A 26930-nucleotide genomic window follows, 5' to 3' on the forward strand; every position below is an offset into this window, starting at 1 on the left:
TCAGTGCATCTTTGTTGTCTAAAATTACAGAGTTTAATTTCTTGTTAGCGATTTTCCTGTCAGAGATCAAAAGGTGTTGGCAGATTTTGTCAGTATATACATGTGCTTACAAATCAAGTTAAGGCACACACCATATATGGTCAACTACCTTTGTTGCATGCATGTCATTCTCACTCTCTCTCTCTCTCTCTCTCTCTCTCTCTCTCTCTCTCTCTCTCACTCACTCAATACTGTCAAGTCATAATCTAATCTTTTTGTAACCTGATCTCATTTTTGAGACTAGTAGCGGGGCGAAATTGCGATCGGAAGAGGAAGAAGAAAAAATCCACAGTATAACAGTAGTGCTCGGGGCTTCGCACTGGTCCCTACAGCTATTGCTGTATGGGACCAGTGCTCGGTGCGATTGCTCCGTGGCCCTAATAAATATATAAATATAATAAAATATATTATTAGGGCCACGGGGCAATCGCACCGAGCACTGGTCCCTACAGCTATTGCTGTATGGGACTGCACTACTGTTATACTGTGGATTTTTTCCTCTTCCTCTTCCAAACGCAATTTCGTCCCGCTACTAGTCCTACAACTTGAAGAGTTGCAGGACAAATTATATATCAAAACGTGCGGTTTGATCGGGATCGGTGTGCTATTACTTTTCTCTACGGAATACGGATTTTAACCCATTTCCTGACTAATGTTTTGTTGACCATGGTTTTCAATATTTACATTATTTGTGTATTACCTCTTAGAAGAGCTTTCTGTACCACTTCTTCTTTTTGTCGATCTGGCTCTCTAGATCTTCAAGCTGGGTTCTCATGGAGCTCTCGTTCTGCTGCCACTCCTGCTCCTTGTCCTGCAGCATCTGAAGGAAGGAAGACTTTTCGTCCTTCCACTGGATTTGATGACTGTCCAGCTGCTGCTCAGCCTGCTTCAGAGCAGCCATGAGGTTCTTATTTTCTTCTCGCTTCACCTCCAACTGGGCAAGTTGTGTGGCTTTTGTTATTACCAACTGTGCTGTGAGGGAAGTCTTGTCCTCCTGCCACTGGAGCTGTTCAATCTTCAGCTGCTTCTCAACCTCTTTAAGAGCAGCCACAACGGTGTTGTTGTCCTGTTTCTTCTCATCCAGTTGAGATACATAGGATGCTCTGGTCTTCTCGCTCTCCTCTAGCAGGGAGGTTTTCTCCTGCTGCCATTGGAGACAGCTACTCTCAAGCTGATCTTCTAGCTTTTTCTTCAGTGCAGCCACGGTATTCATGTGTTTCTCTGCCTGCATCTCCGACTGGGCGTGATGGGCTGGGATTTTTCCAGTTGTGCCAGAAGGGAAGTCCTGTCCTCCTTCCACTGAAGATGTCCAATTTCCAGCTGCTTCCCAACCTCTTTAAGAACAGCCACCATCCACCGTCCAGCTGTGCTAAGAGGGAAGACTTGTCTTGCTCAGCTTCCTTCAGTGAAGCAATGAGATGACTATTCTTGTCTTTCTGCAACTGAGCCATCTCATACAGCAGAGTGTTCTCCAATTCCATCTCCACATTGGTTTTTGCCACAGCAATCAGCCTCTGTTCAGCACGGAGCTTGTTGTTCTTTGCCTCCAATTCGTTTTGGAGGGCCTCCTTCTCTGCTTTCAGTTGCTTTGCAGACCGGAGCTGATCTTCAAGCTTTTTCTTCATTTCAGTCATGGTGTTCTTGTTTTCCTGGGTCTGCATCTTCATCTGGGCGAGATGGTTGGCCTGGGATAATTCCAGCTGTGCCAGGAGGGAAGACTTGTCCTCCTGCCACTGGATATGTCCAATCTTCAGCTGCTGTTCAACCTCTTTAAGCGCAGCCACAAGTGCTTTGTTGTCTTGTTTTTGCTCATCTAGCTGAGACATATGTGAGGCTCTCATCTTCTCGTGTTCTTCAGCTTGCATCTCCAGCTGGGCAAGATGAGTGGCCTTGGATTTTTCCAGCTGTGCCATGAGAGAAGACTTGTCTTGTTCTGCCTCCGTCAGTGAAGCCATGAGATGACTATTCTGGTCTTTCTCTGCTTGAAGCTGAGCCATCTTATTCAACAGATCGCTCTCCAATTGCAACTCCAACCTGCCGCTGCTTTGCAGACCGAAGCTCCAACTTCAGAGTCTCAACTTCAGCCATGAGCTTCCTGTTTTCGTCTACCTGGCCGTTCAGTTGAGCCAGACAGGAGGTTGAGGGGTTTTGTGTCTCCTTCCAAATAGACTCTTTTTCCTGCTCAAAGCGATGACGTTCAGTCTCCAGCAGATCTTGTGTTTTTTTCAGGTCTGCAGCAAACCCTGTAGTCTCAGCCTTCTGTTCTTCTATTTGGGCTTGATGGAAATCCTGCATTTCTTTCTGTTTTTGGAGAGTCTCCTCCATCTGTCTAAACTCATGATGTAGCTTCTGAGTTTCAGCCTTCTCTATTTCCAAATAGCTCTCCAACTCCACGTTGTTTTTTGCCGCAGCCTGAAGCTGCTTTGCAGATTGAGGCTCCAACTTCAGAGTCTCCACTTCAGCCATGAGCTTCCTGTTCTCGTCTACCTTGCCGTTCAATTGAGCCACACAGGAGTTTACGTAGTTCTGTGTGTGCTGCAGGATGATGTATTTTTCCTTCTCATAGCGATTATGTTCAGTCCCCAGTAGATCTTGTGTTTGTTTCAGGGCTGCTGCAAACCTGTAAGTCTCTGCTCTCTGTTCTTCCAATTTGGCTTGATGGAAATCCTGCATTTCTTTCTGTTTTTGGAGAGTTTCCTCCATCTGTCTAAACTCATGGTGTAGCTTCTGAGTTTCAGCCTTCTCTATTTCCAAATATCTCTCCAGCTCAAAGTCCATGTTGTTTTTTGGCACAGCCTGAAGCTGCTTTGCAGACTGAAGCTCCAACTTCAGAGCCTTTACTTCTTCTCTCATCTTCGCATGTTCTTCAGCTTCCATCTCCAGCTGGGCAAGATGTTGTTTCGCCTCCTCCAGTGAAGCCATGAGATGACTATTCTTGTCTTTCTCCGCTTGAAGCTGAGCCCTCTTTTTCCACGGATTGTTCTCCAATCGCAACTCCGAGTTGTTTTTTTCCACAGCCTGCTGCTGCTGCTTTGCAGACCGAAGCTCCAACTTGAGAGTCTTCACTTCTTCTCTCATCTTCTCGTGTTCTTCAGCTTGGGCAAGATGAGTGGCCTTGCATTTTTCCAGCTGTGCCAGGAGAGAAGACTTGTCTTTCTCAGAGTCTTTCAGGGAAGCCATGAGATGACTATTCTTGTCTTTCTCTGCTTGAAGCTGAGCCCTCTCTTTCCATGGATTTCTCTCCAATCGCAACTCTGAGTTGTTTTTTTCCACAGCCTGCTGCTGCTGCTTTTCAGACCGAAGCTGATCTTTGAGGGCCTCAATCTCAGCTTTCTTCTGATCCAGCTCTGCTTGTAGATCTTTGGTGTTGGAGGTCTGATGTTTGAGATCCTTTAGTCCTCGAAACTCATCCATGAAAGTGGCCAGCGAGTTCTGCTGGATTTCCAGGGGGCTGTGGTAGAATTTAATTGGGGGTTCAACCTCCCTGGAGTAAGACTCCATGTTCTCCAGCATTGTTGCCTGGTCGATTACAACCTGTCCCCCCTCTCTTTGTTTTCTTTTCCTGTCTGGCATTGTCAAAATAACCCGTCTTATTTTCTTCTACAGTGTACTTTGGAATAACAATAAAGTGATCTTGAAGAAATAGTCTAATACTCTCGGAACCAAACTTTTGATTGAGTCGAACTGTGTTTGGACTGAAAACATTTTCAGGAAACAGGTTTTTTTTCTGCTTCAAGCCCTGAAAATGTCATGTAAATGCTTTGTATTTACTTTGGAGGACGACGACAAGGATGAAGATGATATCACTCCCCCATCTTCTCCAGACATCAGTGGGTCCTCGGACAGTGATGTTGTCATCCAAAGACGGAAGAAGACACAACACGCAACCGTGGCTGTGCCTGGAAAAGCTCATGTGAGAGGTAAGAATGGCATAACTTGAACCACCTGTCCTATTAGCAACAAGTGTTCATGAAAAGTAATTAAAACAACAAGTTTAAGTTATAAAAGTGCTGGAAGAGCTGTTAAATATATGTTCTGAAGTAATTATGAAAATAAATCTGAAAACACATCATCAGTTCTAGATTCTGAATATACTAGAAATTTGATGATGAATAAAAATTTAATGTCTAAAGTGAAAAATGTGGCTTTCATCAAGAATTAAGTTCCATGTTTTGCAGCATTCACATCATTATTATTCAACATCAAATGTATTGCTAGAAATATTTGTCTCTCAGAAGTAAACATAATTCTGAACTGTAAGACTTACCATCTAAACAGATCTTATAGAGTATCGTTTTTGTATTGAATTCTGAACCACACAGTGGCCCTCATTTATCAAGCGAGCTTAGAAACGAGCGCAGATCCGAGTGTATATTTGGTCTTACGACAGGGTCCACGTGTGATTTATCAAACGATCGTATCTCTCCAATCACAGCGTAAGAATGATCGGCTGTTGATAAATGTGGCGGCTCGAAAAATGCGTAATTTAAATACCACGCCCTAATATATACCCGATTCAGAAGACTCGTCTTCAGAGTTTACGACACCAAAGGGCGCAATACGGCCAAAAAGAGGATTTTTTCACCCTCTAAACTCAGCTTTATTAGCAAAGTGCACCGTTACAATTAACAATAGGGGCAATATAGACATATTAAAGAAATACGCAGCGACGAAGGTTTATGAAATAAAAGTAGCCTACTCATAGTTATAAACTCAAACAAGTTCACTGAATATTTTACATTTGGAGCACGGACTTAAAAGTTTTCAGCTTTTTGGTTGAAGGAGGTAAACAATGTTTTAAAGTAAGTTTTAATTCTAAAAGAAGAGGAATTTCTCAGTCAGAAAGTGAAACGCTGACGTCCAACAGCTGCAACACAACAAACTGGTTTTGTTTGGCAGCATAAAAAGTGAAAAAGAAGGAAATCAGTGGTGCCGTCAGCAGAGTAGCGGATCATTAAACTCCCGGCGAGGTTTTAGTAATTACATCGTGATATATAAAGCCTAATAATCTATATAATATCCGAATATTGCTATTATTATGATGGAGATATATTATTCACCTCTTTACATTTACTAATAATGATGTCCTGGTCAGAGGAGCATGTGGCAGCGCTGATTGGAAATGTTTCTATTCTGGCAGCACCGATGGTAAAAGAGACGCTGACGCTCCGGTGTCGGAGCTGGATAATAATAATAATAATAACAGTAAACAGCAGAAGACAACAACATTTAATATCCTCGGCTGGTATTCTGTTTAAAGAATTTCACGATCGCAGGGTGTATTTATTTTTGGATTATGTTTTAATGATAAATTATGTAGTCTAAACATGTTTTGTCACTATTAAAAATCAAAACACCACAGAGTTTTATCAGCTCCAGGCATCGATACAATAGTCTAAGATCAATTCTCCGACTCAGACGTGTGGACTTCACGCTGACTCAAATTTGCGTACACGAGCTGAGAGCAGACGTGAGATCTGATCGTACCGTCCGCTCACGTCCATATTGATAAATGCCGAGGCTTGCGTAGAAATCATCTTACGCCCACTTTACGCTCACTTTCTGACGTACGCTCGTTTGATAAATGAGGGCCAGTGTGTGTGGAATCATATCAGGAGATGATCAGATTGTGCCATTCCTAGAATATGCTTCATACTTTTATCAAAAGAGAAGTGACCAGTTTGAGCAATTTCAGCTGACCTTAAGCCATTGTTTGATCTCATTTCTGGTGTTCTTTTGTTTTTATTTTATGTGTTTTTCAGTGAGGTTAGGCCAGCTGAGGTTATCAGCAGATATAAAAAAGTCTTGAAAAGCTTTAGCAAAGTCCGCACCATGACTGAAGCTTTCAGAATCAATGACGTGGACAGGGGAACTATCAAGATGACTGCTGCAATTGCGGAGCTCAACATTGCGGATCCTGAAACCTTCAAGACCCTGGAGTATGATCCTACTACTGAGACCCTGCAGTCCTTTACTAAGAGGTGTGCAACCCGCATTACCCCTGAGAAGAAGAGCATCATAGAGGACATGAAGGCCAAAGGCAAACTCCTCCCCTTGTTGATGAAATATTAAAATGCAAGTGAGCTTCTTTGTTCAGTTAAAATTCTGTTATGTTATAGAGCAAGTTCAGGCTGTGAGAGTACAAGTTCATTACATTTGTTGTAAGCTTTAACAAATGAAGTTTTGCTGATAAAGAGCTATAAAGTTTATATTGAGCTGTGCAGCTTTTATATTTTTTGATTGTGCTTTTTTTTTCTTTTTTTTACTAAATATTGTACAGTATTTTATATTGTGCTGTTTTTTGTTTTATTCAGGTACTATTTGTTGTCAGCCTTGATAATAAATGAGGTATTTGTACTTGTGCTGTCTTTGTTATTCAACCACCAAAGATAGATCCATTTATTCAAAGGTGTAACCCATCACTTGTTCATTGCAGTAGTTATGTGCTATAACATATTAACTAAGTGTGAAAAGGAGGGAACTTTAGATAAGGGAACATGTGTTGGCTAATAAGTGTCCAACTATTAGTGAATTAGTAATGATCAAGATGTCACTTTAGTATGGGGAACATATTCTAAGTAACAAAGACTTAATTTAGGGTTATTTGGTTATTTTGTGGTCTTGTGTTTTCTTATGTAAGAACAGACCATATTCATTAAGTGTTATTAAGGGAGAATAACTATTCTTGTGGCACTACCACCTTATAAAGTCCATACAAAGTAAAGCATATTAAGATCTTAACTCATATACAACAACTTCCTTACTCACTACTAATGAGCAATAATTCAGAGGTTATTGAGGGAAAACTCTTAGTTAATGGCTTACTGATTGTATTATAAGGCCATGCAGAATAAGGCATTAACAAGTACTTAACAATGACTAATTAAGAGCCAATATGTTACTAATTTGCATGCTAATAAGCAGCTAATTAATGATGAATACGTGTACCCTAATATAAAGTGTTACCGAAAATGTAATAAAACCCAATAATGTAATAAAATATCCTGACTGATATTGTAATAAAAATTTTTACAGATACTGTAATACCTTATTATATTATTGGGAATTTAATACATTTTCAGGAAGTTGTTTTGTGGTTGTTTTCATGAGGTAGTGATTTGTTGGAAATCTGTGAAGAGGTATGTTTAGGGAAGAGTTACCTGGGGTCCCCAATGCTGGAATTATATTGGTCAGGATATTCTATTACATTATTGGTGAAGTTATTACATGATTACATGATATGGGATTTTTGAGACTGATGCCAATACTGATTTTAGAAGGGGGAAATTCATCGATAGCCGATACAGTATGTGGATTGTGCACCGATTTTTTTCACCACTTTGCAAATGAACCCAGAGAGCTACTTTCTCAAATTAAAAAAACTTTATTAAATAACACTTGTCAGCCAATTCTATAAATAATACATTTTTAATTTAAATAAATAAACATCATAACTGTGCTGTTCAGTTATAGTCAATTGCTGACTATATAAAAAATATAAATAACACAATTTCTAAATCACGGCAACCAACATTTTCTGTATTATATATTGTGTAAAAAAAGTTTTCATAACGGTACATATTGAGAGCATATACACTGATACCTCATCTTTGATGAGCCAATATCGATCGATAAATCAGCCGATATATCTGTCAGGCTCTAGTGTGAAATAGTCTGGAAAAAGAGAACTGATGAATTTGTACTGTTACACAAAACAATTGGGCACTGATAGTACTCCTTAAGAACATTATAGAAGTAAAGCAGCTGGCATAAATCAAGCAGCTTGGACGGTAGCCTAAAACCAGGTAAACGCATTTATCAAGTGGCTGCAGGCTGCCAATTTTATGCACTATATGGCAGTCCACTGAGTCAATTCTACAATGCTGTCGCTTGAAATATCAGTGGACGAGTTGTTACTTGAAGGGCTGCTGCCATTTTCCCTTTTGTTAAGATCAAATGATGGTTGATGAGCTCGCCTCCACACCTAACCTTTGTAAACATGACCTCCACCTCTACCTTTCTCTGTAAAGTGCACACAGTAACAAAGATATGAGCCATCAAAGCCCCACTAAGATGAAGAATGAGCATGACACATGGAGCGGAGGTCTCAAGTGTGTGTCTTGTGGTCTGGTGTTGGTTAAAAGTGCCATGGAGATGAATAGAGGAGAAAACTTGGACTGCATATGAGGGAGAATATATGTGAGATAAAAGAGCATGAGTGAGTTTATGTGCGTAAAGAAGAAAGACAGAGGTGGTGACAGAGAAAGACAGAAGAAAATCACTCTGAAAAAAATCAAAAAGACAGAGGCACATACAGTGAGTGAGGTCTCAGCAGGTGGCCCAGAAAGCCAAAGTCAAAGTGAAGACAGCTCTCAGTTATTCTCCATCAGTGTCACACTCCTTTCTCCCCCTTTATGTCCCCACCAGCTGTTCTTTGTTGTTTTCACCCATTTGGAAACTGAATTTTAATGCAAACCTTTGACAAGACAAAATTAAAATGAGATACATTTGCTTTTTCTTTGTCACAAATGAAATCCTGTATCTTTTAAGACCAGAGATTAGCCAAGACCAATCACTGCCAAGTTTAGGTCATTACTAATTCAAATGCCTTGCCAATGCCTTTTTCCATTCCTTTATCAAACTTTTCTTCTTTCCTCCACACTTCCAACTACTTTTGCCTGTATCCCTCTTCTACTTCTCACTTTCTTTACTGTTATTTTAGTTTCCTGTCTGTGACTTCATTCTCCATCTTGTCTGCATGTCTGGTGCATCTAAATACATTAGAATATGATGGAAAAGTCAATTTCTAGTAGTTCAAGTCAAATAGCCCCAACCAAGTACTGGTTGCACTACATATACATGGACATACTTTTCAGAGGCCAACATTTCAATATTAAACATACTTTTTAAAATTGGTCTTTTGTAATATTAAACATTTTTGAGACACTAAATTAGATCTTCATTACGTGTAAGCCATAATCATTATAATTAGAAAAAATGAAATAAATTAAGACATGAAATGTTTCATTCTGTGTGTAATGGATCTATATAATGTGTTATTTCCACTTTTTGAATTGAATTACTGACATAAAGAAACTTTTCTATGATATTCTAATTTATTGAGATGCACCTGTAATATATTTTTAAACTGCCTACCTCTGGCATTGGAAAGTTCAATATATATCAAAATTTAATCACAAAAAGAGTCATAATGGACCTCATAACAGACCTTGTTTTCATTTTCAGGTGTCCTGTCAACAGTTTTCAAAATTCTTTTATAATGGTGGTCTATGGGTAAAATGCTGAATTACTGACATGAATAAACTTTTCTATGATATTCTAATTTATTGAGGTGTACCTGTTCACACTCTTTCTCAATGCCTTGCCCCTCTGTGGTCCTGCTTCACTCCTTTTTCCTTCTCAACACCGTTCTCTTGTCCCTCCCTCTCACCTCCTTCACCTGTTTGGGATAACAGTGGTTTGCCAGTTGAACAGTTGTGCTCACTTGCCAGGCCAAAAACAAAGTGACACCATAGGCATCATTGAGGGAAATCTTATTCTTATGTAATATCTGTTTGTTCATTACACAGGAGACTGTTTGGTACAATAGAAATACACAGGAGTGTTGTTTCCTCCATCTTTGTTTAAAATCAGAGCAAAAACAATGTGCCCCTCTCCATGGTACTGAAACGTTTAAAGCCAGCCCAAGTCTCTCTCTATGGTAAAACTCAGTCATTCATTTCACTGCAACATCCTTTATTCCTTTTGTATAAAATTTTCAACCCATCCATCAGAATTCAATACGACCATCTCAACCACTGACTACTGCAAACACAAAGAAAATCTAAGCAGTCATGCATGAATCATTAGAATATCTTAGTAGTAGTTCAAACTACCAGTGACAATGATTTTTAATGGAAGCCATTGACATGAAGCTACAAACCAGACACTACAGGCTACATGCATGATTCGCTACAAAGCAGATTTTAAGCTAACAAACTTTATTCAGTGCTCCACTGTGCGATGAAGCATCAACCAATCATATGTTTTTGTTTCACCAGCTACTGCGAGAATTCCAGACATGCAACATGTATTTTACTGTGCTACTGTGATTCTCAGCTAAGTTAGCTGGAGCTATGCAAGCTTTTGGTGTATTAAGTGTACATTAAAAGTGCAAAATGTGATGCTATCAATTGAAAATACATGTCTGCAGTCACACACAAGCCCGTGGCGACATGCCTACGTCAATGAGCGCTTGAGCAACATTTCAAAATCCTGAAAATATTTATGAGAAAAATATAGAAATGTAACTTTAATTTATAGTTACATCTATTGTATCATATCTATTATTACATCATTGTAGGGTACAACTGTTCGTGTTTGTTTAGTTTAAATTGTGAAAACATTTTTCCCCACAGATTACATTAAGGTTCCCTTTGCAATCACTAGATTCTATTTTTATTCGTTTTATTATAAATTTCAATCAGAGACTATTTTAATTAGTGTTTATAATCTATTAATCATAAAAGTAATTTTGGTGCCAAAATGACAAAAAAAATACAGTTTCAGACTCTTAAATATCGAGATTTAAATTTTTTACAATTTACATTTAGTCTTTTTTTTATACGTTTTGGACTGATAGAACAAGATATTTGAATCGCCCTGTACTTTGAGAGACCGGGATGGGCATTTTTTCTATTTTCTGACATTTTAAAGACCCAAGGATTCATCGATTCATTGAAGAAAATAATTGGCAGATCAATTGATAATGAAAAAAAATCTGCATTGCTCCATTCTATCTGATCAGTAATTCTCTGTGCCCCTTTTCGAACAGAATAAGGCTGACTTTGAATCTAATTGTCACCATCCATTAATTTTTGACCCAAGAGGACAAAATCGTCCTTTTGGGTGAACAGATCTTTTAATAGGGATAGGGGGAAAAAAAGAATCAAACTTTTCACAAGTGTCGCCAAAAAGTCATTTTCACAGACCTGCTGTGAACAAGGTCTTTCTAGTTCAGCAGGGCCTCCCTCTCTGTCTCAGTCCCACTGACTGCCGTTTGATCTGGGCCTGGCCCCCCTCCTCTGGCAGTGACAGGCATATTTCAATAATGCAGGTGGAACACGGTGTGTAGACATAGCAGGGGGTGGTGAACTGTGGGACTATGGGGTGCGAATGTGTGTGTAAGGCATGTGTCACAGCAGTTAGCGATTCAGCTCAAACTTTCTGAGGAAGCAGCAAGGACCCTTTTTGTTGACACACCACCATCAAGCAAGAGTCATTAGACTGCAATTTCTGTTCTCCCACAATACTCAGCCACTCCTGATTCTGTTGATTTATAGCCAGCTCCTTCTTTCCGACACCCTTCAAAGGTTCTTGCCCCCTTTCCATCCTTTTCTTAACCCTTCAATATCCTCTCATCCACTGTCTCCTAATTGGCAGAACCCCGAGCAGCTTGTCTGACCTGATCACCTGTAAGCCACAAGTGCACTCACACAGAAACACAAACACACACATACATCACAGTCATCACTCGAAGCAACAGAAGCTCCAACAATCGAAGAGGAGATGTAGATTGATATAATCCCATGAAGGTCGAGATGTGTCGCAATGCATGACAATTGTGTACACACAAACATGCTTTTATCACTCACACACGTACACTTTTACACACACGAGGGCTGCAGCTGAAGATTATTTCCATTATTGATTAATCTGATTATTTTGTTCTCAATAAATTAATTAACCACTAGTTCAACATGATGTCTTTAAAAAATGTCAGTCGATACCTTAAAGATATTCAGTTTAATATGATATAAATACAGAAAAAGCAGGGAATCCCAATATTACAGGAGCTCAGAAAAATGCATTTTTGCCATTTTGCATGAAAAACTACTTTAATATGATAATAATTTGAAACAGTTTCACTAACTGATTGTAATTTGATTGCCTAACTGATATTTCGACTAATGGTTGCAGCACTTCACACGTAAGATGTCCTCCCTCTGAGTCGGAAGTACTGGCAGTCCCTTCTGTGTGACACAACTCATAACCTCCCTGTTAAGATATGATTAGGGAAAGTTGAAACCCTGCTGTGTGTTTTCTCTGTTCAAAGAAGTGCACTGACAATCAAATTATGCCGGGAGATATTTATAAACTAGTTATACTGATACGTCTAGAAAGACATAATTAATTAAGAAAACAGCTCCTGTGCTGTGACACACCCAACACTACATTGCTAGGAAGAGCAAAGTATGACATGGGAGAGGTAAGTGTGATTCTGGAAACTCAAAATCTTTCCAATTTTTCAATCATATCCATGGTCTTTTCAGCACTCACTGTGACACCCATTTAATTTGAGTTTTTTCTTCTTCTTTTTTTTAGGTTTTATGGCTTTAAAGCAGCAATTCCCAAGGCTCAAATTCATTATTTCTTATCATGCATTTTTAGGCATCTTTCACCACGTAATAATACAAGGTAATGTTTTGATTTTTAATATTGTGTTTTTATAGACAATATATAATAATCTAGTGCCTACTAAGATAGCAGAAAGGGTATCACTTTTACATGTAATGAACTCAGCAATAACAAGTGTTCCTTGGTATTAGATGTGTCATTCATCCAATAAGCAAAGTGTTGTTGAGATGAAAATAGGGCAAACACATCACCACTTCACACCATACCCGCTCTCATCCACCTTTCCCCATCCAATCTAGGTTTCTAATAAAGATCTCTTCTAGTGTAGAGCAAGGATTGCTTATATGAGATCTGATGTACTGGTAAATAACCTGAGTTTGTAACAAGACTGTCAGGTCCCTGCAACACACCACAAGCCTGACAACATCCCAACCTTTCCAACTCAAGGTCATGGATTAATTTCCTTTTCCACAGCCCCATGAGCATTCTGGTATTTGCTTCATGGCTCAATCGTAAAGGGGTGCAAAGATTTCTTAGAAGCGAGCAGAAACACATCTGTGATGTGTAATGAGCACATGTCATCTGGAGATTTCCTACAGTCTGGATCACTGGTTCAACCTTCTCTGGTACACTGTGGTCAAAACCATTAAATCTGCAGCCATATCAAATTATGAACTGCCTGCAAATAAAATGTCACACACAAACAAAATATTGATTGCCTGGAAATGTCACATAAGACCTTACATCAGTAGTCAATAGAGGCAGTAAAGTGCAGAGAAGTTGATTTAACAGGTGATGTGTTATGCACCACAAAACATTTCACAATTCTGTGAGCTTCAATAAACTTTCAGTAAAAAAAAACAAAAAAAAAACATTCAACCACTGACTTAATGTTAGAGCCAGATGGATAAATCCACTGAGGATCTGAACATATCCCTTTAGAAACGACAGTTGTAGTTATTTATCTGATGAAGGTCACTGCAGAAGTTAAACCCTTAAGAACTCAGCCTGCATAGTACTGGGGTGTCATGGTCAGTTCCTGTCAAGCAGTTCAGACAGTAGAAGTGTTGATCCCACAGTTCACAAATGTCAGTTCAGATCTATGAGCGAAGGAAAACACTGAGATGAAAATATTACAATAACAAGCACAAGTGAAGGAGGCTTGAAACAAACAAGGACTGATGAGAGCACCAAGATCATAGAGCTAAAGGTCAGATAACAGTCCTTAAAGAGAGTCAGGAAATATTTGTTGTATAGTATTATATAGCAACTACTGTGAGAGTGCACTTGAGCAAAGTTGGTTCTCCACCTGCTCAGTTGTCAATAAAAAGTTGTATTTATATTGGATAGACCCAAGTCCAGAGTTTAAAGCAGGTTGTTGCAGAAAAACAGCATTTGTTGTCAGCCAGACATTCCCAAGATAAATAGATTAAGAATGGCTGACTAGCAGATCAGTGAGTGATAGGCCAGTTTCATATTATACACACACTAGATGCGATAGAATACATTAAATTCTCATGGTAGAGTCTGAGTTGGATGCAAAGTCCAGTCCAGTCAACTAGTGCAGTGGAGCACTTCAGAGTCTGCAGTCTGAGCTTCTCCATCAACCACTGAGTGACTGTAGCAGCACAAACAGAGCCGGCCTCCCAAAGGATCCTGGGTAATTTAGCAGGTAATGAGCACTCCGATTCTGTCGCACAAGACGTCCCGTATCTGGCTGTGGAAGCCACACACACACACACGCATATTACCATAATTCAAGTTTCCATAAACCTATAAAACACACCTCTGCAATATCTTACACCTGCAGCAATTTTGTCATGCACCATCAAGCAGTGAGTTTGCATTTTAATTAATTGCTTAAGTGTTTCTTTAAGGCTACAACAACAAAAAACATGCCTAGCCTATTAATTATTAATTGTACAAAACTGGTCACAGCATCAACTTGCAATGGTTCAAAGTCACTGAACACGAGTCAGCAGTCAGAAAGCTTAGGAAGGCCATTCACATCCACATATATCCACACAAAAGGCTACCTGCTGCGCTGCTGCCCACAAAAACTCACACACTACTCCTATATAAGCTTATTAGTCTCATGTTTTATCTGTAAGATCCATTTTTTAATGCCTTAGTTTATTATCTAACTGAACTGATTTTGTACTAAACAGTTACAATAATCTTTACCACCGGTATCTCTATACCAGAGGTGCAAATGATCCCACACCTGGTTCAAAAATATTACCTCCACAATCTGGGGAGGCACAAAGAGATAAAAAACAGCCATAAATAGGCAAAAAAGAACAATGAAATACTAGGACTTGGAGACATCTAGTGAAGAAAGTTGGATCACCAAGTCTATCAATCAGAAGTGGAAGCATGAGCCTTCAGATTGCAGGAAATTGTATGAGCCCTTGGGCCGATCAACAGCCTTTGTCTGCCTGAAAGGAAATGACTGTTGCATTGAAATGACTCCAAATGGCTGAATGCTATACACGGGTCACTGATGGGCTAGGGGTGTGCGCGTGTGCATGTGAGTGTGGTGGGTGGTTGAGAGAGCTGCCTTAGCCAGAGGCATACAGTCTCCATCTGATTAAACAGAGCAGGACGAGGTGATCATTCACCTCCACTTGCCCTTCTCAGGTCTCACATACAAGCCCACACACACACAAAGGAATGGTGAAAGAAAAAGAGGTGCATATGACCAGCACCAACTAACACCAGCACCAATTAACAGGTTCCCTCTTCCAATTGCATTTTTGCCCTTGCATTGTGCACTCATCACAGACTCTGATCGCAGTTACTTGTAGTCACTAAAGTGCTGGTATGAATGGCTTTTTTTTCCCCCCATCAGGGCCACTGGTTGACAGAATAAATAAAAAAATGTGAAATTAATCTAAGTAATCATGCAGTCTGTTGGGCTACTATGGGAATAGAATTAAAGTTAATCACAAAATTACAAGGATGTGTTGTCCAATCTTACCTGAAATTGAAACATATTCCATGTTAAAATTAAAAAATATATTTTCAAAGGAATACTTCAACTTCAAAAGTACTATTTGTATGTCAATTACTTACCCAATGATGCCTTACATTTTTTGAAAAAAACAGTTAAACTCCACAGAGAATGAGAATGAGAATGAAAAGTGTTTGGGAAGTACTGAGCCAATGACTGGAGTACGGATGAAACTGAGTTGTGAGAGTGTTTTCCAATCTGATATATAGTGTTTTGATGTACTTTTACTGTTGAAAAATATGTCCCCCTTTTACTTAAATTCATCAATGTTTTTTGATTATTTGTTTATGGAGGAAAACAATGTTTTCTTCAAGAATTCAAGGTAACACAAGGTGAGTAATTGACCACTTTGTGGGTGAAGTATTAACTTAAACCTAAACTTGAGCCTTATGTATCAACATGAGCTCCAGGTTAGACTACAGGCAGCAGTGCCTTATCCAAAAATGAAACCATAACTGCAGAGGAAGGCAGCATTTGTGCAAGTACTTGAAAAATATAGAGACTACCAAATATGGACATGAACAATCAGCTCATTCTGTAACTCTATCCATCTATTGATTATTATGTAAATTATTTAATCATTTAAGTCTACACTGTGGGAAAAAAATGGAAAATGCATTTCAGAACTTCCCAGAACCCAAGGCGCCAAACCTCATATGTGAAGTCAAATCTTTGGCATTTTCTCCTTTATAACAAAAAGGTTGAAAAGAAAAGGAAATTTAATCAGCTCTCAAGATTGTTGTCAATTAAATTTCTTTGCTAGACCAAAAAAATCAGAGCTGAAGAAGAGGCAATCATAACTGAGCATTCTGCTTAACAATCAACTTATCAATGCAATAGGCTGAGTTGTCTCACATACACACTCAAAGACTCAAATAAATCTGTTCATGCACTGAGATGCCTCTTAAAGAGGTACAGACCCTGCTCTTTGGTTTTTGCCATTTCATACCAGGTGGCAACCTCCGGGTCTGAGCAGGGGGGCAAACCAGGAAGTGCCTTAAGCTGCATTCTACCAAAAATTCCAGCAGGGGGTGGTAAGTTTGGCTACAAAAAAATTATGTCCATTCATTTCAGTGCAAAATGAGAAAACTTCTAACTTGATTTATTACCTCAGAATTTTTTTAGGACAACACTATAGTCTCAATCGCTAGTAAAAAAATCTTCTTCGTTCCTCTACAGTCCAAATATGGTCTGCTCCCCGTATCGGAAACAAGATGGCGACGTAAGATGGTGACGAGAGTAACGCTGAACTCGATGCTTCCTATGGTTATTCCACAAACCAATGGGTGACGTCACGGTGACTACATCCATTATTTATATACAGTCTATGTTTCATATCAAAGCTTATGGTCTCAGACAGAAAAGAAAAGGGTCAAAGAAGGGATGGGTGGGAGGATGAAGACGAGGAAGAAGAGGAGAACAAGGAAGAAGATGATGATGAGGAAACAGAATCAAGAGAATGGTCGATCCATTTTGTCGGACAGCTCTGAGATCCAATGTGTACACAGCTACATCAATCACAACAGTAATCTGGACCCACAGCCAGTGAATACTAACAGCTGGCCGATTGACTGGCACACACACAGACACACACACACAGGAAATACTATTGAAAGTGCATGAGAATCACAGAGAGATGTTGCAACAGAACAAATGCATACATAAATAAAAACAGCCACGTCTACCGTCTCGCGCACACACGGGTGGTAAAGGTATGAGCAGCACACTGAAGATGTCACAGTCTCCCTGCTAATGAGATTCGGCATATTATTCCCTCCTCTGCAACACTAAGGAATGGCAGAGAGGCACTGTGCATCTTAACAACACATGCCCGGGTTTGGCTCAAAAAAAAAATATTTTCCCGAGAGGGGAGCGTGTTTGAGTCAAATTAAGTTAGATATACACACACCCACACACATTTCAAATGCCCTACACACACATCCTAATAGTCATTATGTATCTCTAGGAGGTCCAGTCGAAGCAGAGTCGTGGTGAAAATTAATGATAAAACCAAGGTTGAAGTCTATCATCTCTATTGTTTGTGTGCATGTGCAGGTATCTTCAAAATGATATGAAAGCTGGTGGTATGTGCAGATTCCCTTTTCCTGAGGAAGTAGATCCTCTGTTGACTCCCCACTGGAGGGTGCATATCCCCCCAGAGGCCTGCCTGCTCTGTTTGGACCCTGCCCACCACTCCCTGGTGCCGCAGCCTGCTTATTGCCTTTTACATTTCCTCCCTGTCACCAAGGAGTGTAGAAGGAGGAGAAGACACTGGGTCAAATGATGTCATATTCTAGGGGTACAACACATGCGTAGTTTAACAGAAGCTGCGACCTTGGAGAGTTACAACAGATGGCGCCAGAAATAAAAGGATAGTTTCCACCCAAGTGCTCAGAGGGTTTGCTCGGCCTGACAAAACCAAGGTGTTCCTTGATTGTGCGCCACCTGTTGAGCCTTTTGGCAGGTGTAGGACAGATTTTTACTTTGCATGTGTTATACCCCAGGACTATGACATCATTTGACCCAGTGTCCGTTCCTATTTCTACCACCTTCTACACAGGCGGCAACCTCTAGGTCTGAGCAGTGAAGCAAACCCGGAACTGCCTTAAGCCTGCAATGACGGTTTCAATAGCACTCCGGTCCTATCTATCTCAACACAAAATGAGATTACTCCTCACTTGATTTACTACCTCAGAAAAAAATATCATGGCAATATCACGGTCTCCATTGCTAGTTTCAATTATTTTCCAATACAATATGATGTTAAGTGTGTAAATAATGGTCCCATTTAGAAGAAAATAGATGAAATAGAAGCTTATGATTTGGGGTGTGGTCGCTAACACGACGAGCTATCAATCAGAATAGAAACAAAGCAAAACAATGTGTATCCATGGCACTGTGTATATATTAATAGCCGGGAACTTGTTTGTCCTGTTTTTGTCTCTACACTTTGACCCTTTCACCTTGGGTTTTTTTTAATGAAAGTTATTTGAACATTTTGTCCGTTTAAAAATGTCTTGTTCAGTGTTAAGTTGTACTTAAAGAGGATGTTCAATTTCCGGTAAGTAACGTACATTTTGTTTTAGCGTTTAAGATTTTTTTTTTTTTAAGAGTTTAGTTTTAGATACACATGTCCTCACGCCTCCCCAATCCAAATATGATCTCTCCAAGGTTTCAAAAACAAAGATGTTGGCAGATGTAAAGCAAGATGGCGACACAAACCAATGGGCATTATTTTTATTCAGTCTATGGTTGTACACTGTATGCCCCCATTTCCTCCCTGTCACCACTAGGGTTGGGTACCATTCATTTTGAACCAATACCAATACATGGAATTTGGTCCCGGTACCAAACTGGTCTTTTTTTTTTGGTACTTTACTTTCTTTCTCTAATGACAAAATTGTAATTTCAACCTCAACATTAGGCTGCATCAGAAGGCTGCCGTGTGTCTCAGAGGAGGTGTAAATGAATCTGGTTTCAGTTTGCGGTATATTGTATAACATTATATTTCAGCAAGTGTTGTCTGTGTGGAGTAATGACATTTTTCAGTCTGTACCCTTAAAAGTAAAGTTCAGTACCCAACCCTAGTCACCACACTGGAAGACATGTCCCACAGATCCATCACCTTCTCTTGCCTGTAACCCAGAGTGATGGATTTTCTTTGCAGATTTAGTGCATTCCACCTATACAAACTTGCTGTTGGTAAGCACTGTGGAACTCATTTGCAGATAAACGAGTTGGCTTTGGCATCCATCCTGCACATGGCTGATGAGGTAACTTCACACAGCTTCGAAGGCCACATTACCCTCTGGTACACACTTTGTACTATCCAGGTAGCTGACTTAAAATAAATTTTTATCTATGCTGATACCAATCATCTCCTTACAGTATGTCTGCAAAGCACTGCAACTTTTGATTCTATATTTGAATAAGTATGTTCTAAATCTCCTAATTGGTTCACTGTGAAAGAAATTCTACCCTGTAATTAAAGCTAGTATGCTTATAGAGGTAGTGGGTGAAGTAGCACATCATAGGTTTTACCTCAATATATTATTACAGCTTCTGTTAAACTGGCCTCATGCTGCAATCAAAGAAAGGAGCAAATCTGAAAGGAGTGCTGAAAGAGATAGAGAGACAGCAGGAGAGAAATTGACTGGCCGCGCTTTCATAAAAAGTCTTTCTGGCGAACCATAATCGTGGACTGAATTTTTTTTAAAAATACACAGCAAAATTTGATGAGACTTCTTTCATATTATGTGGAAAATATTCCAGTCTAAGTTTTAACTCACATAGAACAGCATTAACCTTGTCACTCACCGCAAGCACCAGTCTCAACACAGCAGGGGCTGTGGAGTGACCTTAATGAACATAAACTGGAAACAGTTCAATAGAACAGGGCTTCACTTATTAGTGGACTATGCAAGGGTTGAAATCTTTCAGCGTGTGGGCTTTTCAACCATTGCAGGATAAGATTAAATATAAGATATAATATAATCCATATCTCTATCTAATATGTACAATCTAAACCCATCAGTGCCCCTGATGAACATGCAGAAAGACAGATAAAAAGTTTGAAGTCATCAACGCATGCGTATAGGAGTGTAGCAGCAGGATAAAGAATGACGCTGTTTTGGCATAAAGGTAGACTAGCTGGTGTGAAACAATGTTAATGTGGCTGCCAACAGTACATGTGTCGAAAAATGCTATGTTGAGTTTCACCATCTGAGCCGCAGGAACAAATGTGAATTGAATTTAATAAACAGTATGACAGTTATCGACCACTAAGCCCAACATCATGATTTAAAAGCCACCTGTCTCAGTCCTCAGTCCAGACAATTGTCTGGACTATTATTGAACTATTAATCTGAACTATTATCATGCATAGAGTTGATGGTTTGTGGTGTGGGTCTGATGGTTTTAAAAAAACATGACACACGCATCCACTTATGGTTGGAAATATAGGCTTAGGAAAGATTACTGAGTATATGTGGATGGGTTATGAAAGGGCTCAAAAGCGTTAAAAATAAAATTGGTGATCAATATAAAATATACATATTAAAAGAATAAAACATAGTATATCAACATCATTGTCCATTGCAATGCTTTACTGTGGACAATTTGATATGCCAATTCAGTAGACATCACCCTACTCTATCTTTGGCCTTCTGATAAATGCAAGGAATTGGGACAACTTTCAAACTAATAATAAATAAATAATAAATAATATGCCTATTATTGCCTATATTATTGTTTTGGATCAATTTACTCCAGCAGGCTAAAAACATAGCACAGCAGTTTTGACATAGGACAAAATATATAAAGAATAAAGCATGCAGTCACATAAATCCATTGCTTTAGACTGAAATAATTATCTAATGCTTGGCTAGATGTGTGAGAAAAAGCCATGAGCTTTCCCATCCAACCACAGCAATGTGAATGGGTAATATAAACAGGGATGTTTACATCCTTACAGAGTCAATAGGAAAACCCACACAACACACACTTCAAAATAATGTAAAAACAAACAAACAAAAAATGTTACACATTTAACTCAGCCCTTATTAGTCATAATCCAGCACTGGGTCTGGTTAGGCAAGACAGTTATATACTAGAAAATTTCCTCTGGGGAAATTCTGAAAGGGCCACGGGGGCTACTGCCGGTGTGTGAACACTATGGTGAGATTCTTCAGAGATTTCAAACAATTAATACTAGTAATGTTATAATACTGTATAATATACAAGGAGCACACCTACCACAAGAATTCATTTTCAAGTATTTATTTATACAGCAATCTATGCCCTTTAACCTCAAAATGTGTGTGTGTGTGTGTGTGTGTGTGTGTGTGTGTGTGTGTGTGTGTGTGTGTGTGTGTGTGAACCATGTGTATCTGGAGGAGTGTGCGCGCTTACGCGCACATTTGTGTGTATGTAAGGAAAATCGCATAAAGTTGCCTTTGTGAGTGTGTGTGTTCTAACGCGCATGTGTGTGTGTGTGTGTGTGTGTCTGTGTGTATCTGTAACTGTAATCAGAGCAAAGATCGAAGGCAATCAGAGCAAAGATCAAAGCAATCAATAGAATTAACTGACACCAACTGCTGAATGTCCCGGAACAGTGGTGGACAGACTGGAAATTCTGGCCTCGAACAGAAAGCCTTTTTGGCAAAACCATAATACCTATCATTGATCTGACTTCACTTTGAGTGTCCTGAGTTCTTCCTGGACGTCTACATATGTTTTTTTTAAAGAAAAATGAAAAAATAGCTTTGTTAGAGCGATCTAAATAAACTGTTACATCTCCCTTTTTCATAAATCTTCCAGCGTTTTTAATATTGGAGCCAATGAGGCTGTTTGTGCATGTTCGTGCCACATCTGTGCGTCCTTCGCCCAAACTATAACTCTGACAGCTTTACCAGAGGATTGTGAGTGAGAAGACAAATTTTCCTACGTTTCTATGTATAAATTATTTCTGTAGAGTGGAATTTGTGGCCTGGAGCACAGTTTTAAAATTTATTTTTTGACAGTTTTTTCTCTCCCTCTACACTCTGGCGATGTCACACACTGTGACACGAACATTCCGTGCAATACACACCCATTATAATCTCAGAATTTTTCCAAAAATGATCATGGTCATTGAACAGGGATTGATAAAAAAACTATATGGCCTATCGAAACGTGGATTAATACACCAATACACAAGACTTGTGTCTACTGTTTAAAGTTTAAATGGAGTCTCTAGTTGAAATTATTCTAGTCTACTAGTCTATTTGATAATAGGGGTGTTACATACAGTTTTTCAGTAGTTGCAGACACAAATAAAGTTTTGTTGTTTGTTTGTTTTGGGGGGGGGTGCCTACATAAAAATAACTTGTGAAATTTCTTGGCCTCTCGTCACTGTGAGGTTGCCAGTAAGTAGTCGCCAATTCCAGTTTTTGTGCTAAGCTAACTAACTGGGGGGTTGGGGCTACATTGTGATAGGCTATAGTTGTGTTGGCATTTTTGCCCCACAGCAAGAGGGTCGCAAGTTCGAATCTGACTTACCGCTCTTCTGTGTGGAGTTCGCATGTTCTCCCCGTGTCAGCCTGGGTTCTCTCCGGCTTCCTCCCACAGTCCAAAAACATGCAGCTTAGGTTTAATTGGTGACTCTAAATTGCCCGTAAGAGTGAATGAGAGCATGAGTGATTGTCTGTCTCTATGTTTCTGACCTGTGATAGTCTGGTGATATGTCCAGGGTGTATCCCGCCTCTTGCCCAATGTCAGCTGGGACTGTCTTTAGCCCCCCACAATCTGAGTTGAGATAAGCGGTTAGGAATAATTAATTCGTTTTTTTAGTTAAATGTTTTAGAACATGCAATATAGTGGAGCGGCTAAGTGATATAATCTTTCAGTTTATGATACGTGAGCGTGAAAATTGGCATGAATACTCTCCATGGGTCACTTGACAAGAAAATTGTCCGAGACATTTAAAATTTTAAGATGGCGGCCATTTTTCAAGATGGCCGACACCTTCGTGGAGCAGTTAAGTGATATAATGGTTTATTTGGTGATACAAGCATACAAATTGGCATGAGCAGTCTCTGTTGGTCACTTGACAATAACCCACCAACAGTTACTTGAAATTCCAAGATGGCGACCATTTTTCAAGATGGCCGACACCTTAGTGGAGCAATTGAATGATATAATGGTTTATTTAGTGATACAAGCATAAAAATTGGCATGAGCAGTCTCCATGGGTCACTTAACAAGAAAATTGTCCGAGACATTTGAAATTGTAAGATGGCGGACATTTTTCAAGATGGCCGACACCTTAGTGGCACAATTAAATTATATAATGGTTTATTTGGTGATACAAGCATAAAAATTGGCATGAGCAGTATCTGTGTGTCACTTCACAATAACCCACCCACAGTTACTTGAAATTCCAAGATGGCGGCCATTTTTCAAGATGGCCAACACCTTAGTGGAGCAATTGAATGATATAATGGTTTATTTGGTGATACAAGCATAAAAATTGGCATGAGCAGTATCTGTAGGTCACTTGACAATAAGCAACGCACAGTTACTTGAAATTCCAAGATAGTGGCCATTTTTCAAGATGGCCGACACCTTAGTGGAGCAGTTAAGTGATACAATGGTTTATTGGGTGATATACGCATAAAAACTGGCATGAGCAGTATCTGTGGGTCACTTGACAATAAGCCAGCCACAGCTACTTGAAATTTCAAGGCGGCAATTTTTTTTTTCAGGATGACTCCCGCCTGCCATGTGGACCTTTAAATTATGAATTTTCTCATAGAAATGTATTGGGTTCCTCAAGAGAGGTTGTTTGACTGTGCTTTGTCTGACTCCTTGCCCACGACCTGTCCACTTTGGTAAAACCTGACAGGAGTTCCCTCCCACCGGCGTAGCTCTCCGGGTTCACCGAGGTACTCCCTTACCATGAGGGCTTTTTTTAAATTACTTTTTTTATAACTAACTTACTACTGCCATTAAACATGCCAAAGAAATACTAAGGGGTGGGGAAACACAGTTGTGGTGCTGAACAGACAGTGCTCCAAAATAATAATTGAGCAATGGTTAATACTGAATGGCAATAATGAGAGATCCAGAGGCAACAGCAGCTCTGGCTGACACGGAACCATGACAAACAGTATCTGAAACTATACTAGGTAACTAAACTGAAAATGTGAAAGCAATGTTACAAAGTAAAAACTGAACATGTCACAGTAATAGGCTGGTGACAAAATAGAACATAACGTGCCGATGTGGCGAGGGGAAGCCGAGCCATAGGCCTACACTTGAAAACACAAAGGACAACAAAGAATAACACTGGCAAAAGAAACAAGCAAATAAGTTCTAGCAGGGGCAACTGAGTCCATATCTGTAGCACTTACACTTTCCAGTACAAGCCTTGGTGCACCCACATTTTGTCAACTCCCAACAACTCTCCGCAATAGGTGGAAGTGGAGTCCAGAAGACTTTCCACTCCTTGTCCTGTTTAACCCATCCCCTCGGCTCGGCATTTGTGGATGTCTCTTCAATGCCTGTCCCCACACATATCCAGCCTCATAAGAAGTCTGGGATCTTCTTTACCTCTTGACATGGATATCTTTGGTATCTTTAGTGTCTTTAGCAGCAGTAGATGCTCTCTTTTGGGCCCTTTCCAGCTGTGTGTTGTTGAACATAAGTTTACAGCTTGAATTATATTTTGCTCTGTTTCTTGTCAATGTGCTTTCTATGCCATCACCTTCATCTAGTCAGGTTGGACTACGTAAGATAGGCAGAGCATTTATTTTATGAAATAATGGAACATTTCCTGGTGTCCTGCTGTTTGTTTTCTCAACTGTTATGGTGGCTTCTGCAATGTCTGCAGCAAATTCAAAGGCAGAGGCCGAGGGTTTAGCCTTTTACCACCTTTTAATAAGCACTTTGATGTATGGGATACAACTAAGTTCATGCCTTAACCCTACACTAAGTCCGATCGTTCATCCAATGCCATTTTTACCCTGTACGATCTGTACACCACCCAGTTAACTAAAACTACTCAGAGAGTTGTCGTCTCTTCTTTGACTAACTTTTTCCAATTGGCTGACATTGAACCCCAACAGCAGTCATATATCACCAGTGTGCCCTGGTAGTGCAGATACTCTTGTCTAATCTGTCTATGATCAACAAATCAACACAACTGTATTATGATGTGTTAAAACTTGTTTTCCAGAATAATCCAAAACCCAATACATTTCTATGACAAAATTGATCTTTTGAGGATCCAGGGGGCGGCCATCTTGAAAATAGAAATTTCAAGTGGCTGGGAGTGTTTTTTTTGTCAACCCAAGTAACTGTGGGTGGCTTATTGTAAAGTGACCCATGGAGACTGCTCATGCCATTTTTTATGCTTGTATCACCAAATAAACCATTATATAATTCAATTGATCCACTAAGGTGTCGGCCATCTTGAAAAATGGCCGCCCTCTTGGAATTTCAAGTAACTGTGGGTGGGTTATTGTCAAGTGACCCACAGATACTGCTCATGCCAATTTGTATGCTTGTATCACCAAATAAACCATTATATCATTCAATTGCTCCACTAAGGTGTCGGCCATCTTGAAAAATGGCCGCCATCTTGGAATTTCAAGTAACTGTGGGTGGGTTATTGTCAAGTGACCAGCAGAGACTGCTCATGCCAATTTGTATGCTTGTATCACCAAATAAACCATTATATCACTTAACTGCTCCACAAAGGTGTCGGCCATCTGGAAAAATGGCCGCCATCTTGGAATTCAAATAACTGTGGGTGGGTCATTGTCAAGTGACCAACAGAGACTGCTCATGCCAATTTTTATGCTTGTATCACCAAATAAACCATTATATCACTTAACTGCTCCACTTAGGTGTCGGCCATCTTGAAAAATGGCCGCCATCTTAAAATTTCAAATGTCTCGGACAATTTTCTTGTTAAGTGACCCATGGAGAGTGTTCATGCCAATTTTCACGCTTGTATCATAAAATGAAAGATTCTGGCAAAAATGAGCACTCTACTCCGCTCCACTAATATGCATTGAGGCAGTAGAGGTCATGTACCTGACAGAGATCCATCCATCACCACAGCAACGTGTTTGTGATACGACTAGTAAAGACGAGAGCTGTACTGAATAAATCAACAGACTTCATTCATTAGATTAAACCTCTGTTTTATTATTTTTGTCTGAGCTTATTTTGTTCCACAGGCTCAGGCATGAGAGGAGTGTAAATTAATGGGAAAAGACAACAATACTGCACAAAATCAGTATTTCCCGATGGCAGACCCAACAGGCAGAGATAACTTTTATATCTGTTGATTTGTGCATTTATCAAAAACCTTGATGTCGAAGTTAATCTCTTTACAAACACAGCTTTTGATGTCTGGTTATTTAACAGCAGTGCAACTCAAAGAAAAACAACAACAAAAGATCTCCACTAGAAACAATCTAATATGAATACATGCTCGTATACATATTCAGCAGACTGGTATATTTCATTTTATATTTTGCTTAATAATGTGCCCCCTTTATCCAGAGATCAAGAATGACTCAGAACAGGGATTGGAAAATGCCAATTACAGTGAGGAGAACTGAAGAATACTTTAACAAATATGTAAAACATAAACATAATTTTAAAAGTGAATGAGAGAACTTTTAATCCAGTGATGACACAGAGGACGGACCTATTCAGGAGAGCAGACTTTGCTTTAAAGCTGAGTTTTTTTTCTATATCCTTAATGTTTGTTTTTGGGGTCGTCCAAGAATCAATTTACTGACTTCAAAGAAATGGCCAAGCGCTTAAAAAATCAACTCAAAGTGCTTTGAGCAGCCAGATGCTGGAGAGAAAAATCTTGGATCCTGCATTTTTCTAAAGAGCCAGGGAAGCTGTGAAAAACTGTTGTTGCATAACGTGACCTGTCATGGGTGATAACACTGACACCATA

The 26930-nt window shown here is 39.5% G+C and overlaps 1 protein-coding gene across 1 annotated transcript; it reads right to left on the minus strand.

Moving 5' to 3' along the window:
- Positions 1-2037: 2037 nt before the first annotated feature.
- Positions 2038-3552, minus strand: LOC131986211 (golgin subfamily B member 1-like). The gene has a single exon (XM_059351063.1). The coding sequence runs from the start codon at positions 3550-3552 to the stop codon at positions 2038-2040; it is 1515 nt and encodes a 504-aa protein (XP_059207046.1).
- Between the last annotated feature and the right edge of the window lie 23378 nt (positions 3553-26930).

This window comes from Centropristis striata, chromosome 15 (genome assembly GCF_030273125.1).
Source record: "Centropristis striata isolate RG_2023a ecotype Rhode Island chromosome 15, C.striata_1.0, whole genome shotgun sequence".
Taxonomy (NCBI): domain Eukaryota; kingdom Metazoa; phylum Chordata; class Actinopteri; order Perciformes; family Serranidae; genus Centropristis; species Centropristis striata.

What these genes read in the sequence shown, in the direction of transcription:
- LOC131986211 (XM_059351063.1), bottom strand. Translation starts at nt 3,552, where the DNA reads ATGCTGGAGAACATGGAGTCTTACTCCAGGGAGGTTGAACCCCCAATT.